Source organism: Cryptosporidium muris, genomic scaffold, assembly GCF_000006515.1.
Source record: "Cryptosporidium muris RN66 scf_1106632353999 genomic scaffold, whole genome shotgun sequence".
Classification (NCBI taxonomy): Eukaryota; Apicomplexa; class Conoidasida; order Eucoccidiorida; family Cryptosporidiidae; genus Cryptosporidium; species Cryptosporidium muris.
This window is the reverse complement of record NW_002196571.1, coordinates 26,803-45,081: the sequence shown is the minus strand read 5'-3', so window position 1 is coordinate 45,081 and position 18,279 is coordinate 26,803. Positions and strand designations below refer to the sequence as shown.

The 18,279-nt window shown below is 27.9% G+C and overlaps 3 protein-coding genes across 3 annotated transcripts, besides 11 other annotated features; 1 reads left to right on the top strand and 2 right to left on the bottom strand.

Moving 5' to 3' along the window:
- Positions 1-261: 261 nt before the first annotated feature.
- CMU_022760 (uncharacterized protein) lies at positions 262-2,229 on the top strand (the record flags this gene model as incomplete). The annotated part of the gene is made up of 1 exon (XM_002139584.1): positions 262-2,229. One exon carries the CDS (start codon positions 262-264, stop codon positions 2,227-2,229), a length of 1,968 nt encoding a protein of 655 aa, XP_002139620.1.
- Positions 1,664-1,701: a sequence feature (AT_rich).
- A 92-nt stretch (positions 2,230-2,321) lies between the features above and the next one.
- Positions 2,322-2,355: a sequence feature (AT_rich).
- Positions 2,356-2,448: 93 nt separating this feature from the next.
- Positions 2,449-2,470: a microsatellite.
- Positions 2,471-2,545: 75 nt separating this feature from the next.
- Positions 2,546-7,378, bottom strand: CMU_022750 (uncharacterized protein; the record flags this gene model as incomplete). Its single annotated transcript, XM_002139583.1, has 1 exon — positions 2,546-7,378. One exon carries the CDS (start codon positions 7,376-7,378, stop codon positions 2,546-2,548), a length of 4,833 nt encoding a protein of 1,610 aa, XP_002139619.1.
- Positions 6,109-6,136: a sequence feature (AT_rich).
- A 542-nt stretch (positions 7,379-7,920) lies between the features above and the next one.
- On the bottom strand, positions 7,921-16,437 carry CMU_022740 (separase, putative; the record flags this gene model as incomplete). Its single annotated transcript, XM_002139582.1, has 2 exons — positions 7,921-15,247; positions 15,299-16,437. 2 exons carry the CDS (start codon positions 16,435-16,437, stop codon positions 7,921-7,923), a joined length of 8,466 nt encoding a protein of 2,821 aa, XP_002139618.1.
- Positions 13,097-13,132: a sequence feature (AT_rich).
- Positions 14,625-14,654: a sequence feature (AT_rich).
- Positions 15,598-15,626: a sequence feature (AT_rich).
- Positions 16,438-16,805: 368 nt separating the features above from the next.
- Positions 16,806-16,834: a sequence feature (AT_rich).
- A 357-nt stretch (positions 16,835-17,191) lies between these two features.
- Positions 17,192-17,212: a sequence feature (AT_rich).
- A 112-nt stretch (positions 17,213-17,324) lies between these two features.
- Positions 17,325-17,386: a sequence feature (AT_rich).
- Positions 17,387-17,739: 353 nt separating this feature from the next.
- Positions 17,740-17,782: a sequence feature (AT_rich).
- Between the last annotated feature and the right edge of the window lie 497 nt (positions 17,783-18,279).

Here is an 18,279-nt window from a genome sequence, read left to right as displayed (position 1 = left end):
TAAATCACTGATCCTTTGAGGATGTCATATATAACCTACCATATTATACCACTACTTTGGGTGCATCACATGGCTTGTGGCGCCTTATTGAGGTGCATAAATGATATTTAGATTCTGAGATATAAGATAACAAGACTAAAATAGGAATGACTATCCAAATGGATAATATAAAAGGTTTTTTAATTGGACACATTAATATCCTATTTATCCGAAGATTATTAATTTTGTAGATATTATTTCTTTGCTAATAAATGTAAAAGTATGTTTACAAGATCTTCACCGAAGCAAACAGATTCTTCTCCTCCGATAAGAAATGCAAAATTTATGAACGGTTCTGCTCCTATAAATAAAAGTTTAGTAGATAGTAGTGTAAATAGTTCAATGTCGGCTAATCAGAAGAATAAAAGCCAAAAGCTGCCTACAGTTAAGAGTCTGGCGAAGAAAAACTTAACAGATATGAAAAATAGGGTTTACACTCCTAGTGAGATTGCTAATTTTCCTCCTACTAGCCCTAATAAATTTGCTAATAATTTGGTAGATAGTGAAAATCCAAATTTAAATACGGTAGTTAATAATTTGGACTCAAGTAATATTTCAAATACTTCACCTTCGGGAGGAGCTACTGCAAATAAGGTACCTAGCTCTAATTTATCACCTGAGGTTGTATTAGCAGATTTAATTAGAAATGATCAGATTAAATTACCTAGTAAACTTGATATTCCAAGTAAATTAGATGAATTTATATATAGTGGAAAACCAGGTTTAACTCCAGGAGTCTCAAGTGAAGCAGGGAGGATTCACGATAATTTAGATTCCCTAAGAAATACCTTTGCAAGATTTGTAGAGTATAGATTTTATGAAAGTACAATAGATAAATCGGATCTCAAGAGTAGGGTATTTATGCGAAATTCTTTGGAAAAACTTAAAGGATTAAATTATCCTACAATTAAAATGAAACAATGGGAGGAATATCAAAAGATGTTAATTGAAGAGAAAAAAAATTTGTTACTTTTTCAAAAACATAGAAGTGATAATCAATCTCTTGATGATGCTTGGTGTCAAACAGAACCCAAATTTTATGAAGATTTCATTAATACTACAATTAGAGATAAATTGAGTGAGCTTAAAAATATAAAGGAAAGTAGAAAGATATTAACAAAAAAATTAAAGAGTCAAGGTTATTTAAGTTTATATGATATTAATGAGGCCAAAGAGGTTATGGATGAAAAGTTCTTAAACCAATTTGGTTTGGGTAATGCATTTTTAGATGAATCTGAGGATTCTGATGATCCAGAATATATAAAATATGAAAATATACTTGATATTTACAAGAATTGCTTTGACAATAATAATGAGAAGGAATTTCGTGAATTAGTTTTTGGAAATATAAAATATAGAAATTTACAAAATTCCAATTTAATTGATGCTAATAAAGATTCTAAGAAAACTCTTAGATCGAAGTTAGTGAACTACTTAGATGAAAAGTTACACTTTTCAGATGTCCAGAAACCTTGGAAATGGGAACAAGAGTTTAAAGTATATATTGGAGATAAATCTATAGAAAATACAAATGTTCGCTCTAGGATAGAAAAAGATAAATATTCCCTTAATTTGGTTGATATACCAAGAGATTTTATTAAAGATATGATAAATATACGTAAGGAATATAAAAAAGAATTAATTAATAATGAAATTATAATAGAGGAGATGAAAGGTATTATCAATAACTGTTCGCATAGGGATGTATGTTCAGAAGCTGCGAAAAAGCAGCTTTATAACATTGATAATATTAAAAAGCATATGCCTGAATATTTAGATACAAGAGATAATACTGAAGAGCAACAAAATATCAAATGTAAAGCTTCAAATAAAGCAGGCAAGTTTAAAAATACTCAGAAAAATAATGTTGTACCACTGAAGAAATTGAAATCATTATCTGATAATAGCTTTGATTCTCCAAACATTGTAGATGATAACTTACAGGGTAATTATTTCGAAAGTAATAGGGTTTTACATGATATTAATATTTTAAGAAGTGCAGCTGGTGTTTTGAATATGTTACAATGTTTGGAAAAGTCTCAGTATGTACATTATAATAGTAAGAAACTCAAGGAACAAATATTAGACGACCTGAATGAAAAAGATATAAAGTTAAATCCAGAAGAAAAGAGTGCATTTGATATGGGAGTTGAGAAGGTAATAAGGGAGATCTTGAATAAAAGAAAATAAATCTTAGTATGATATATTTGAAATATCAATCCGATCATTTCGGTAGGCTATTTTCTTGAAATACAAGATTCATAATCAAGAGTATCTTACTGATTTATAAATTTATTTTTATTGTATATATAATTAGTCTAGCTTAGGGAGTGATAAGATTGACTAAATATTTAGTATTACCTAGGATAATGATTAAATCCTATAGTTTAATTCATAATGAATCACTTTAAAAAAAAAAAAAAAAAAAAAATTATATTTAAGTTGTTATATATTAGAAGCTTATATATACAAAAATATATAAGTAATTATTGGGAATATTCAGTTGTTAATCAAATGAAATGTTTAGTGCAGATAGAGATACAGTAGGTAATATTGGACATAGTATAGGTGATACATTTTCAGTAGTAGTTCCTATGCTATCTTCTATAATATTACAGATATTTTGTTCGTGAATATTGCCATATTGATACTTATTTTTCTCAAATTGGTTATTTCCATCAATTAATCCAATATCAAACTTAAAGTATTCACTTAAATGTGGTACCGGGCTTATCCAGTTGGATGGAGTCTTGCAAAATTGACCATCGGTTTTATTGTGACTATTATAGTTCCTAACTGGTGTACAATTAGGAGATGTCATTGGAAAAACATTAATATCTTCTGTGAACCACTGAGTTACTAGAGGTGCTGAAATAGGGACTAGAAATTCAGATATGCTTTCACTATCTATATTTTGTTTGCTAAAAACATCATCACCTTGAGAATATAGTTGGTAATTCTCTATACGTCTACTGCCTAATTTGGTTGATTTTCTTCTTTTATTTGTATTTTTGGTCCTTTCTTCCTTAATATGTTCAAGTAATTCGGTGTTAGGCATTTCATAAAAATTAACTTCAGTGGTATTTTCTTTATTTTTAGAGTGAAATATTTCTTCATTATTGATTGTATTTAATAGTTTAGATACAGATCCGCTAACTTTTAAGGTATTTTCCCCAAATTTCTTATTTTCTATATTTTGACGGCTATTTTCAAAAGCATCTGAATTTCGATCATTCGGTATATAATTTACACTATTCCCAGTAATATCTTCAATAGTTGTATCGATATTTTTATCTTTAACTTTTTTACTAATTTCAGAATTTAAGTACTTGCATTCAAAAGGATGAAGAGTTCTAGTTCCGTGAACCATATGAATCCATGATATATCAACAATAGGAACAGATATTGATGTTTTAGATTCAAAATTCATTTCCAGGAGCTGCAAAAATTTAATAGTTTCAGTGTCAGTGCAGACTATTAAATTCGAATTAGTTTCTTTAGTAAACTTTGATATTTTTGCACCAAAACAAGGTCCAATAGTATCAACAAAGCAACAAATAGAAGCTCCAAGATCTCTAATTATGTCCTTAATTTGAGATATTGACTTCAGATACTTGTTTGAATATACTAGAGTAACATTCCAACTCCAAAGGGGCCATGGACCTTGTGAAGGTATCAAACTTGACTTATCAGTAGAATTAATCTCATCACTAGTATTTATATTATAAAATGTCCCAATTGTTTCTTCTTTTAGTACTATTTGAAATTTATTTTCTTCATTGCATCCTCTAATTTTCTTTCTCTTATTAATGCGGATCTGTGCACTCCTGAATTCCAATTCATAGCTTTTGTAGTCCACTTTATTTCTTTGATTACAGCTATCTAAGAGCCACTTTGGACTTATAATATGAATTAAATATCCATTTTCACCTAGTGAATGTGAGCATGCCTTCTTTAAATACTCAATATCATTTTTGAATTGAATAAATGATGACCCTTGTAATGTAGAAAGTGGTTGGTATTTTGAGTACTTATCATTATCAGTAAGATCTTCTGCAGATCTCTTATCAAGTTCCTCATTACCTTTATTTCTAGTAATATTGATATCAAATTCGTCATAAGGTAATATTTTAAGATTACCATATTCACTTTTATAAGGAGATAATGAGCAAGGTATAACCAAGATGTGAACAAACTTTTCATTCTTTTCACTAAGGTTTTCAGATATTTTGCCAATAAATTCACTGACTTCTTTAGTACCAGATATTGTAGGTCCATATAGATTCTTTAAGATTCTCTGCATACTATTGGTCCAAATAGCATGACTTAAAGAGGCTTGGCCATGTTTAGAAGAATTATAAATCCGATTCATATGTGGAAACTTGTCTAAAATAATTATGCCAATGTTACTTTGATATCTTTCTAATTCAGTTCTAGTATTAATTGAAGGCCTACTTAAAGGTCCAAAGACATCGGGATCCAATGGCCTCTTTTCAAAGCAAGTTGTAAGAAACCATTCCAAAGTTACAAGATGATAAATTTCTAATGGTAATCTAACAGATTCAGCAATAGTTCGAACTGACTCATTATTAGAAAGGGTTATATTCTCCCCTAAAATACAATAAAATCGCACAACTTGTAGCCAGGAGCAGACGAATCCAGAAAAAGATAGTAGATAAGGAGAATTACTGTACTTTTGCAAATGTTCCTTCCATCCCCTTTCCAATTCCTTTATATTTATTATCTTAGCTCCTTCATCTGAGGCCCTTTCACTAAAATAGTCGAATTTCTCAGTATCAAAACCTAAGAAACAGAGGGCTGTATCAGAAAAAATTTTGAAACTTTGGAGGCTGTTACTTTCGAAAGATAATCTTCTAGGATTTAAACACTCCCCAACTTGTTCCAATCTTTGAAAAGGATTAGTTGTCCCTATTCTATGTAGTAGTTGTTTTCCCATGGGAGTACCTAAAGATACATAATTTGAATTCGAACTTATATTTGAATTAGCAAATCCAACTCCTCTAAAATTCATCCATTGTATATTTGTTGATAATGAGGAAGGTCTATTTCTTACTCCACTTGTAGTTAAGGCTGAATGTTGGAAGTTTGACTGTTGATTAGAATTGTCAAATGAAGATGAAGAAGCTGCAGTATTTTGTAAGTGAAGAGGTAATTGTTGATTTGAACAACTTGAAGCCATATTTGTATGACTCATAGAATCTACTATTCCATTAGAAAGTGAAAAATCCAGTAAAATGCTGGAAAGGGCTGCTGCAGCAACTGTATTGCTTCCAGCAGTTCCGGCTTGCACTGTATTAGTTAGTCCTAAAGAAGCTTGTTGACCAATACTTGAGGAAGAGTGATTACAAATACTAAGCCTTCCATTAGAATGAGGTACTAAATGTTTTGTTAAAGATGAAGATTGATTAATTTGTAGAGGACGTTTTCTTGGTGGAAGAGAGAATGAATGTTGATTATTTTGAAATACTGTTGAATTGAGAAAAGGTATTACTCCAGTTATATTCAAATTAGATGATCCTATTGCATTGTTTATAATACTAAAGTCTGAAGAAGCTAAAACTGGGTTTATCTTAGGATTTGGAAGAACCAGGATATCATCATCTTTAAAGTATACTCTACTTATAGGACGCCACAGAAGTGCCTTATTAACAAGAGATAAGTTTATCGGTTTAATAACATTACATAAAATAGGGAGAATACGATCCCAAACCATATTCAAATTAGATATTTCTGCTGGTAAGAATGGAGGATCTGTAGTGCATTCAAATTTAGTAATTGTTACATTCGAAATATCAGAACAAAGCATTTTTATACCAGTTAAAATATTAGCAAGGGAATATGGAAGTATAAAACCTTCAATTTTTAGTTCATAAAAACCATTAGGTGTAGATTCAGAAGCTTGTATAGAATTAGGTGTATTATGTATATAATTACAGTCACAGGTTGCAGCTTTAAATACTGTATCCCTTACTGGGAAATTAGCTACAATCTTCTTTGTTTCCTTTATAAACCAAAAAGGATCATAATTACTTATTGAACTACGATTTGATTTTATATTTAAAATATTATTATTTAAGGTATTATTAGTATTTTCATCTGCACCAAGTAGTTTATTAGTACTATTAGATTTATTACTAATTGGCCCATTCTTAGATATAACTAAAATATTTGAATTTTGCTTCATATTTGTTTCGAAGCAAGATTTTAAAAGGTGCAAAAATGATACCACATCATCACCAGTAATATAGATAGAACTCCCAGGACTGTGAAATAAAGATTTAATTTGAGAATTATTTTTCGACATTAATCTCTTAATCCTCTCAAATTCATGATAAAATGGTATATTATTTGAGCGAAAAGCCTTTCTCTTTGCAAAACAGCTATGATTACCAAAATATCTAGTATCAATGTCATCAATAGATGAATTGCATACTTGACGAGATACACAAGGAAGAATAGTGCTGGAATTGGATAAATTCTCAGAATCTCTAGAATTATGAGATATATAGCTATAATCTTCATTATTACTTTCAAAATAAGATTTAACTTTTAATCCACTTTTATGTAATAAATCTCTCAATTCAAAACAAGATTTTGGAAATATACATTCTGTTGGAGTAATCATAACAGACCATTCCCTAGCTTCAATATAAGCTTGATAATTCATATTAGATAAATCCCCCCCACTTTTTACTTGACTTCGATGTTGATATGTGTAAGCTTTTAGTAATGATGTTACCAGGTCATTTATTACTACACTTTTCACATTCCCTTCATAAACATAATGTTGTAAATTACAAGTTATCATATGTAGAATCAATGCACATTGAGAAGCATTTATAGGCCTATAATCCTTCGATAATGAACTTCTTGATTCCAAAATCCCAGACATCCCAGAAAGATCTAACGAATTCATTGTGCAACTTGTATGGTGTGGATTTGCTAACAGTGCTGTCAGAGATAACAAAAATGAGCTATTTGACCGTATTGCAACTCCTGTAGATAGTTGCACAGACTTAGAGATTTCCAGTACACCTGCCCATGGAACTGAAGGATAAACACACATTGAGGGCCGATCTGTTCGTCCCTTTCTTTCATTAGTTATCTTATTATTAATATTTCCAGGTTTTTGAATATCAAGTCCATTTTGTCTCAAAATAGAAGATACTTCATTAATTACAAACTGCATTGGTGCACGTGCCGAATTCATATTACCTTCAGAATCCTTAGGATCATTAACAGCTTGTTCTAATATCTCATTTTTATTAATTTTGTCATTGTTTGAATCACTATAACTTATTAACGTATTTGACTCCATACTAAGTTAACTTTTTTTATATATTATAAACAAGCAAATAAGCTAACTATATACCCAACTATGAACTAAGCGTTAATTCCAAAGCTTCTTATTTACCCAAAATATCTAAAGATCCAAAACTCTTTTAATTCTACATATAAGTCAGCTCAATTCCCAATTATACTAAATAAGCAATAAAATATAAATCAAATTCCAACCACAATTTCCTCAACTAAATCAATTAATCTAATAAAACATCATAATATACTCCGAATTTAAGCTTTAGTTCATTACCAGAAGAGTTTCTTTTGACAAAAACTCAAGAATTTACTAAGTTTGTGGGGACTTTTTAGACTCACTCCTGGCGCCCATGCATATTGTGGGCCTGTAATATAACGACAGTAATAATGTGAGCCTATGTATTAAACACTTCTCTATATTAATACAATTAGAAGTTCTTCAAATTTAATATTTGATGCTTTCTATACTACTCTAATAATAGCACTAATCATTTTTTCTAACTTATACTACTGTAGAAGTTAACTTCGTATATACTCTAGTAATTACACTGGAAATCCAAAACATATGCAGGAATTACCATTAAGTAATTGGAGTTTACACTTGTTTCTTGAAATTGTTATTGCATCTAGTAAAGAAAGTGAATGCTCATTTTTATAATCTGACCAAATTTCAAATATTGAAACTGTGAAGAGGTCTATGTCATGATCTGTTACATCCCATAGAATACCTAGTATAAAAGGGCTACCACCAATAAGATAATGGAAAGGTGTACAAAAACATTCATTAGAGCCATAAGACCTCATTCTAGAAGAGCTGCAGCCTATGAGTAAGGCAGGTGGCAAATTATATACTTGTATTTGATTTGACTTTGCATTTGTAAAATGAAAATTTTCTCTAGTTGAAGGAATTCCCTTTTCAAAGGCTTCTCCAGGTAAAAACTTTTCACCAGCCTGATGACCACAGAATAGGTATAGATTAGATTTTTCATTAGACATATTAGTTAATATATCTTTAGGATTTGGGATGAAGTTAGATATTCCCGACTGATTGGAGAATCTAAAGATACTTTTTAAGTAAGGTACAATAAGATTTTCTGTTTGTATAAGATCTCCTGTTGGATTTATACAATAGAAAAGATTACATTGTCTGCATGAGAAAACTGCATAAGGGGAGTTTTCATGCTTTAATTTTGATTTAAAGTGTCTTAAATTTGATAAGGATATACTTGGATGAACTCCACGGGTTATCGGCTGTACAATATTACATTCTAGCCCCTCTAATGGTAAGTTCATAAATAATGGATCCAAGTATAAAATTATGGGATTAGGTAATTGTTTTATTAACAAAGAATTACTTACTTCATCATTTTTGGTAATTTTGTTACTTCTTTTATTTTCTTGATCTAGTTTCGAACTTGAGATTTTTTGTATTATAGGAAGGAGTTTATTCAACAAAAATGTTTTAATTTGATCTTTAATTTTGAAATATCTTAATAACATCTTTATGATATCAATTCCCAAATTACAACTTTTGGTTAATAAAATTAAAATAGATATTTCTATTAAGGCTTTTTCTTCGTCATTAGTGTTGTAGATGGTTAAATCTGTAGTATTTAGTATATTTGAGGTATTTTTAGCATTTCTCCTATTAGATTTTCGAACTTCTGAGGATTTACTATTAATAAAAAGCAATTCTTTTTGAGAAATAATATATTGGTTATTAATAGTATCTATTAGGTTTTCATAATTGAAATATTTTGGCCACCCATGTAATAAAAAGTTCCATTTATTAAATATAAGTGCTTCAAATTTTACTAACCAGATTTTTAATTGATCTTGTATATTCTTTCGTTTAAGCCACCATTTATTTACATATAACTTGTGTGAATAATTGGGTAAACATTCTTTGGAAAGCTGGTTATTATCTATAGGTTCATTAGTAACAATACTGGCTAAATTTTCCTTTTGAATTTGTTCATATTCTTCTAATAAAGATTCCAATGTTTTGTAATGAATTCGGCGTACAACTATGAAGAGTGGCTTTGTAAAAGTAGAATTATCTGGAGCTTCAGAGGATTTGTTTAAGTTGGGATACCTTGAATGTTCATTTGTATTCTTTGTTTCGATTTCTTGATTCCTAAATTCAAGTAAATCTGTAATATATTTGTCACTAAAAAGTGAATTCCCTATAAGTAAACGACTTATTTGTACAATTACATACTCATTGGGATTTTGTTTGCCAATATTACTTTTTAGGAAATAATTACTTATCCTTGAATCCACTTCGTTACACCTAAATCTACAAGTAAATGTAGATAAACGTATAAATATACTAGACCAAGCTAAGTTAATATCATTTAAATCAAATATAGTCTTGCTAAAATCCCAAGAAGATAAAGTGGAGCTTTTTAGAAGGCAATTTAACGTATTTCTATATTCAACTTCAAAAGAAGAACCTTCTTCAAAATTTTCTCGTTGTAGCTGATTAAATAATTTTTGAAATATTCTCATACAATAGATAATATAACATGATTGTACTGAACAAGAAAGAGGCGTTAAAATTCTGATTGTTTCAAGAACTTTGGGTATATGATAATATCCAGTTAACCAATGTAAGCATAGGAGAATATCTAGTATACAAGAGATACAAATATTTATATACTGAAAGTTTTTAATTTTATGGCATAATTGTAGAGTAAAAGTGGCAAAATGTAAGCTATTAATTATATTTACCTTAATATTACAATTGATTAGACCATGATTTTTGTCATTTGCATCAACACTTTTATCGTAAATATTGTATTTTGTGCTAGATGAGTTTTCTTCGTTTTTTTTTATCACAATTTTCTCTTTAATTAACTTTTTCTGTTTAGATTTTCTACTTTTTGTTGATAGAACATCATCTTTAATCTGGTCATTTTTACCAAAAAAACCTATTGTAGACCAAACTTTTTCAAGTTCAGATAAGATAAGATCCTTAAAATCTGCATCAAAGTACTCATTTATATTTGAGAAATTTTCTGAATTGCAGGCTAAAAATAGTATTGTATCTTCATCTTTTTCACTTTTTGAAGTTGTGTTCTTTAAGCTAAGTGCCAGCTGAATACAATTATGAGATAAATCTAAAACAAAACAAATTGCTATATCTGATATAAAATTTATATTATTGTCCAACATATAAAAATTCGAAGTGATTATATCTAAGAGATGTTGATATTTATATTTTGATGTGGGTTTTGTAGACCTAGAAGATAACTTTTGTATACACTGTTTTTGAAATAAGTAAAGCCAACTGTTTTCTTGCTCTAATTTTCCCAATATTTCAAATATGATCTTAGAATAATTTTTAATAGAATCAAAAAATATCTTTGTATCCTCATCGGTATTATTTCTACTTATATGAAAGTATAATAAGCAGTATACAAGAATATTTAAAAGTTTCTGAAATATATTATTTAAGTGGAGACTCTCAGTCTTTGAAGTCTTTATTTTATTTTTGTGTTTATTTTTAATTAAATCAGATATAGGAGAAAATACAAGATTCAAAATTTTGTTGATATTTTTCAATGATTTATTATTTTCATCAGTCATTCTATATATATCTTCATCTGCTTCATCAAATAAATTATTTCTGGATTTTATAATATTATTTTCACTCCATATATCTCCTTCTAGTTGTTTATCAACCACTTTTTCGGAGTATGTAGATTTATTTTTTTCTTCTATTAGTTTATTCACTGAATAGTATAAGTTGTATTGAGGGTTACAACGTCCAATTGAACTAGTTAACAGAAAAGATAACTGATTATATACAATATTTACTGCTTTATAGTAGGAATTTGTCCATTCAGTACAAATATCTAAGGCTCTTTCATAAATTCCAAAACATCTTTCTATAACTCCACATTTCCACCAATACTCGCCCAGTGTGCAAAGTTGTTCAATAGCTAAATTTTTGGAATTTACAAAGGAGTTAGAATAATCTTCCATAATAAGTTTTCCAAGAATATTATGACAAGAAGGAAATTTGATTTTGTAGAGGTAATTTGTTGATTCCATAACCAGTTTGTTGGATTTTGCTAAATCAAGAAATGGAATAGATTTCTTTGGTAACATTTGAATAATTTTATTGGCTTCTAGTATATAAAATAAAGCTATATCTGGTTTATTAGAAGTTAGGAAATATTTTGATAACTTTTTATATACTCTACATAGTGTTACTAAGCAATTAAGTCTATTTTCAGTATTAAAACGGAAAGGGCCAGGAGAATCTTGTAAAATATTTGAAGAATTATCATTAGAAAAGTAAAGAGACTTTTTATATAAACTATCTTCTGTTGATTCTTTAAAAAAATCTGTATTTGAAGTAGTTTTTTTATTATAAATATCTGCAAACATTTCTTTAATAGAATTTAGGCAATCTACTATATTGTTCCAGTCCAAGTCATTACATATTTCTAAACGATATAATTGAAGCTGTAGTAATATTTCAAAACAAAAAGTGTGACTTGAATATATTCCCTGTTGATTTCCAAAACTTGTTAAGCTTGGGTGATTCTGGAGAAAATATAAAAAACCTTTATGAAATATTGCACAAATTTGTTTCCAATGATTATTGTAGGATGTATCAGTTGTAAGTGCAGTGAAACGGTACAGGCAAATTGAGATGACAGATGCTATTTCAAATTGCATTGACAAGATAAAATTTGAAGATGATTGGATGCTAAAGTTTCTCATCAAATTATTTTCAATAAAACTTTTCGTGTTGAAATCTATGATATTTGCAATTTTTTCTATAGACTTTGATTCATCATATTTAATGTCCTCTATACAAAATATCCAGCATGACGAAAGTAGAGAGAGAACAAGTGATAAATGTTTGATAACTCCTTGTTGATAGTTTAAAAGCTCGCATAATGAGATTGACTCTAATATACAATGAAGATATATTTCCAACATTTCAAAAGTTATAGCATTATTAAAGATACTTGACTGATCTATAAATGATTTCTCGCCCTTCCTTATATTATCTTCATTATCTGATTCAAGGGAATCTATCTGAAATCTTACAACGCTATGTGTTCGAGCTAGTTGCATATTACTGCCCATTATAGATTTTGATTTATCTCCTGAACCTTCCTCAAAACGAACTCTTCCTGGAGTTTTAAAGCTAATAGCTGTATCTCTATTTCTAGGCGTTGTGAGTCGCTTTGGTGTGAAAAATTTTTCGTTCTGACCCTTTTCACTTTGTTGATTGGCTGTCATTGAATACAATGGCTTTGGGATTCCCAAGTTATTTATTCCAAGTGAGTCATATTCATCAGTATAACTATTCGAAACAAGCTCGAGACTTTCATTTCCAGTAAGAAAATGTTCCTTCCAAACTGAAGTATTCATTGATATTAACCCTTCAGAATTCACTATACTTTCTGTTTTTGTACAAAGTGTATTAAAACTATTAAGTAAATCGAATGAAACAGAAATATATTCACAAGATTGTCTAGAACTATTCAAACTTGACTTCCACCAAAAGTCTGAGATACTACTTGTAGATTCCATCATCGTTTTAGCTTTAAGCATGTTTATTTTCCCAAGATATAGATAAAGCTGAGACTTGACAATTTCTTCACATTCTCTAGCTTCAAATACATCCAGTAGATGAGATTCAATTTCATTCAATATGCCCATAGCAGCCTCTAAACATGAGTCAAAAGGTAGCAATATATTTTTTTTTATTTTTCTAGAAATAATTATACGATGTATCCAGATCAAAAAATAGTATAGACAGAGTTTAATATCACAGTATATAAAACTATCCAAGATATCTTCACTATTTGGTTTAAATTTGTCTAATATAACGTTATATAACGAAATTAGCCCTGAACAAAATCCATTGTTTATTCCTTTAATATAAGCATTACTATATTTATGATTTACAGAAACCTTACTATTATCTTCTTTATTGTCATTAGCATGCACTATTGTACTACTATGCCTATAGTATGAGTAAAAATAAAGTTCTAGCCTAATCCAAATAAATTCAAAAAAATTAAACGAGTTAAATTGGGGAAAACGGTTGATAATGTCAGAATAGTATTCAGGATTCAACTGAAGTATCTCTAATTTTGATTTGATATACCTGGAGGCCAAGGATTTTAAGACTCCTATAAATGGGTTGCTTATTGAATCCATTGAGGTATAATTTAAATTGAATTTTAGTTCATCAATTTCTAAATAAAATTTCTTTACTAATTTGTCAATTCCAAGAATTTTATTGCATATTATAAAGTAAATTAAGAACCATCTCGTATAATCATCAACAGAATGGAATATTAAACTCAGGCAATCTTCAATATTTGTAAGGATTTCAAAGTACTTTTGAAGCTTCTCATCCCTATTATTTTCATTTTTAAGTTCACTATCACAATAAGCAGCCAAAGCTGAGCTTTCCTGTTCTAATGCTAGTAAAAATAATAAGACATGAATTGGGCAGATAAATGATGATGCCTCTTCGTCCTCTTTATATTCATCTAATGTTATATCGTATCCCTGATTTTTTTTAAATCTAAAACTACTCATTGTGTACTTTTGAATTTTTTTTATAGTCTGAGATCTGACAGTTGATAGTCCTTTTGAATATAATCTTGAGGTAAAAGGTGTCATTAAAGTTTGGTTTGTTGCTCTGGTTCCATTAAAATATTCATGCATAGATGATCTATTTATTGAACTTTTACCCTCATCTGATATCCAAAAGCGTGAAAAAGTTTCTTGAGTTAAATACTCGTCTTTAAACCCAGCTGTTAATTGAAGCTTTAATAAATTAGAATCTCTTGTAGGTGTATTTATTAACCCTCCATTCTGTACTTCTAGTGTAGAATCAAAATCTAAACTCCTAATTTTACTACTTTTATTTACTCTAAGTATTTTATTCTCAGAAGATATCCAAGGAATATTTAAAATAGGAGTCAGGGTATCAAGAGCTAATCTAGCAATTCTTGATGCATCTTTGTAATTTTTGCTAGATCTTAGCTGTGAAGCTAATCTTATTAAATTCTCACTTAAAACTAAGAAAAAATTAAATCTTAATTCGTCAGACAAATACTGATCTTCCATTTTTTGAAAGTATCTATATTTTGATACTCCATCCAAAAATTCATAAATTTTTCTAATTTCCTCATTATCATAACCTCTATATCGAATTAGTCGAATTAATATTTCCGTTGCACATAATCTAGCTTTAAAAGATGTATTTAATATATTATTAGATAATAAATTTAGTGAATTGTCATTTTCTTTATCCTCTTCACCTCTTGTTATTGAATTAATATTAGTAGCCAATTCACCTATTTTTATATTTGAAGAGTTATATGAATTAATAATAAAATCTCCACATGACTCTATTAATGAAATAGACTTTTCAAGTATGCAAACTAATTTAAAAGTAATCTCCCATTTTAATTTTAACTTGTCATTATGAATATCTTCAACTGATTCACTTTTTTTAAGTACCGGTTTAATTATAGATTCAATACAATTTATCCTTAATGCATTGAAGTTTCTACAAAAGTTTAAACAACTCTCTTTACTATTTAGTTTAAGTAAACCAGAATCAAGATAATTCTGTTGAGATGAAATTAGGCAATTCAAAATTACTAAAGTATAAATATCCTCATAATTTAAATGAGAAGAACTTAAAACTCCAATAATCAAATATACCATAGATTCATATAAAGATCCAAGTTTTGAAAAATTTTCCATATTTAATTCTTTGATTTTTCCAGTAAATTTATCCAATAGTAGAGAGCTAGATAAGCATAACCACAATTTAAAACAATGAATTTCTTCTAAGCTACTAAGTCTTAATTTAATACTTAGAAAACATGAGAAGTATTTGAAATATTTATTATTTCTAAGTTCTAACCGATCTTTTCTATTAAATAGAAATAATTCATCTTCCATGTCTATGCTTTTATTGAGATATTTTATATACTTGTGAGTAATTCCAACCATTAAATTTATTAAAGAATTGAACTGAGATATAAATTGAATTACTAGATCAAAATTTATGTGTTTATCATTCAACTTGCTAAACCCTTTTATTAAATGCAAAATTATATTATAAATAGCTTGTGCTGTGTTGCTCAGAAATGGTGATTCCAATGTTTGTTCTAGTAACTCTTGCATATATGTTTTGCTCCAATTAAATTCATCCTCAAGTTGAAATAAAATATATTGATTATAAAATATATGAATCCAGGTCTTATAGACTATTTCTATTTGCCATCCTATTTCAAGGTTAGATTTCGAAATAATGCAAATAAGATCTCTTAAGTGCTTTAACATATCTATGAACAAATTAATCATACAAACCCGAGTATCTAAATCATTCATGTTACTATTCTTAATTTGAGAAATATTTGTATATTGTATTCTGGCACCAAAGTATTGGATCCAAATATTAAGGCATATTTGCCAAAGGTCTGAACATATATTCAAATAATCCTGACTTTTATCTATATCAGTTCCTAAATAATTTTTGCTAGAAATAGACTGACATAATCTTATTATCGAAGACACCAACACTTTTTCAGTATTCCACTGACTCTTATTATTTATTAAATCACTTAATACAAATAATGGAAATACCATTTGAACCAAGTTACAATAGTATCTCAAAAACTCAATTCTTTTCAATTCTATAATACTTATAGTAAAATATCCAAATATATCTGGCAGAAAGCCTATATTTCTAATTAAATATAAATTACACTTTTTATAGTTGCATAACTTGCCATCACTGTGATAAAGAAATATCCCAAAATGCCTTAAAAAAAGCTTTATATTAGAAGCATAAGATTTTGTAAGTCCAAGTTCAAACAATCTGCAAAATAAAATATCAATACTCAAATTGAAATCATCAGGACTTTGTCTTTTATTACTTGGGAGATTTAAGATATCTTCAATTATAGTAGATATAGTATTAACCCCTAAAGTTACAGCATTATTAAATCTCCTTGCTTCATACTCAAACTTAATTTGGCTAGACCATTGCTTTAACATTTAGTGTGAAGCTAAAAAAAAGTTTAGTTCTAGGTATCCAGTATTAGCAGTATGGTTTACTGCCGAAGAAAATTTTAGCCACTTATTATCACAAAGCTTGTTACTGCTTAAAACATGAAAGTTACCGCTATGCTAAGAAAGCCCTAAAAACCTCTTTAGGATCTTTTATATACAAATGAGATTTATTTCTTTCCCTTTGAAATATTTACTCAACAAAAAGTAGAGTCAATCTACTAAGTTAATGACACTATAATATTAGAAGAATTAAAGTTGCTTTATATTGCTCAAGTATGTACTCTAACGTGTAAATATTTACTAGACTTTGTGATAAATAAGGTTAATATTTTGACAAATTATACTATCAAAACATTTAATATAATTATTTTATTAATAATTTGCTCAAAATTAAATCATATTATCTTATCATTGTATAATTTAGATCTTTATTTTTGATTAAGATCCGTTAAATATTAACTTTTATACTTAGCATAAGTAAAAAAATTTCTATATATATGAATCAAAATATCTGAGAAATATTTTTTGCTTATCTAGAATAGGTAGAAGTAGAAATATATATATGTTTTAATACAAGCCAAATTATATAGTAATTTAAAACTTATTTTGAAATGTGATATATTCAAATTTCATAACCTTTAATAGTTAATATTAATATATCTCCTAATATTAAAAATTAGTAATTCAAAGCTAAACATGTCAGGAATTTGATTTCATATAAATTTACAATAGCTCCAACATTTAAAAAAAAAAAATTTTTGAAAGATACATTATTTCAATATTTTCAGGTATAAAGAAATACTTCCAAGATTTATTCACAATTATTTCATCGAAATATTAGTTAAACCTATTTATTTAGTCCATAATCTTTCATTTTTTATTTTTTTTTATATAAAATTTGATTATTTCAAATGATTATTAAAGATTTATTTTAGTTAAAGTACACTTTTTCCCCAGAATCTTTTAAAGAATTTACATTTTCATAGTTTTTAAAATTAATTGTAACCAAAATAATCTTTGTTTTATTTAGAAATTTATTTATATAGTTATTATGTGTGGATTATGATTTCATAGTTTAAAATAATTGATTTTTTTGTTTTTACTTTTTGTATGGTATTTTTTGAACTATTTCTGTGCAATATTGCAGATAATAGCAAAAAAGTTGAAATTTGATATTTTTCAAAAGAAGTTTTTTTGATATGAATATCTTAAAATAGATTCAATAATTACTAATACTTAACAAGGTCTAATTTTAAACTTTTTATTTTCCAATTGTTCATAATTGTCAATATATAATTTATCAATAAAGTATAAATAAAACTATTTTATAGTCTTAAATTTGAGAATAAGAGATCTAATCTAAAAATAAACTTTCATCCTTAGCTTTCTGTTATAGAAATTATGTTTTGAAAAATATCAAATGAAAATATATACTGAAAATTGTCTCGCAAGTTCATTTTTTTTTTTAGTTTCAGATAGATAAAATATACAACAGAAATTAGTTTTTTTTCGATTTTTTTTTCAATTAACCAATGATACTAAATTATGTAATTATATCAGAATACTCAATTCTATAAGTAGACTTCGCCCATCCCAATTTAAATATTGAGATGATGATGTAATTGGGAGGTTTTTAAAGAATATCCTTAGTTCTATCTGTTATAATATCTAGAAATCAACCAATATATGTTTCAAAGATAATATTGTACTTTTAAATAATTTATACACACTTTATAGACTGTTAAGTTAAATAGATTTTTCTTCTCTAATAGGCTATTTTTTCTATAAAATCTCTATCTATTTATTATCAAATGATTTTTTGGAGAA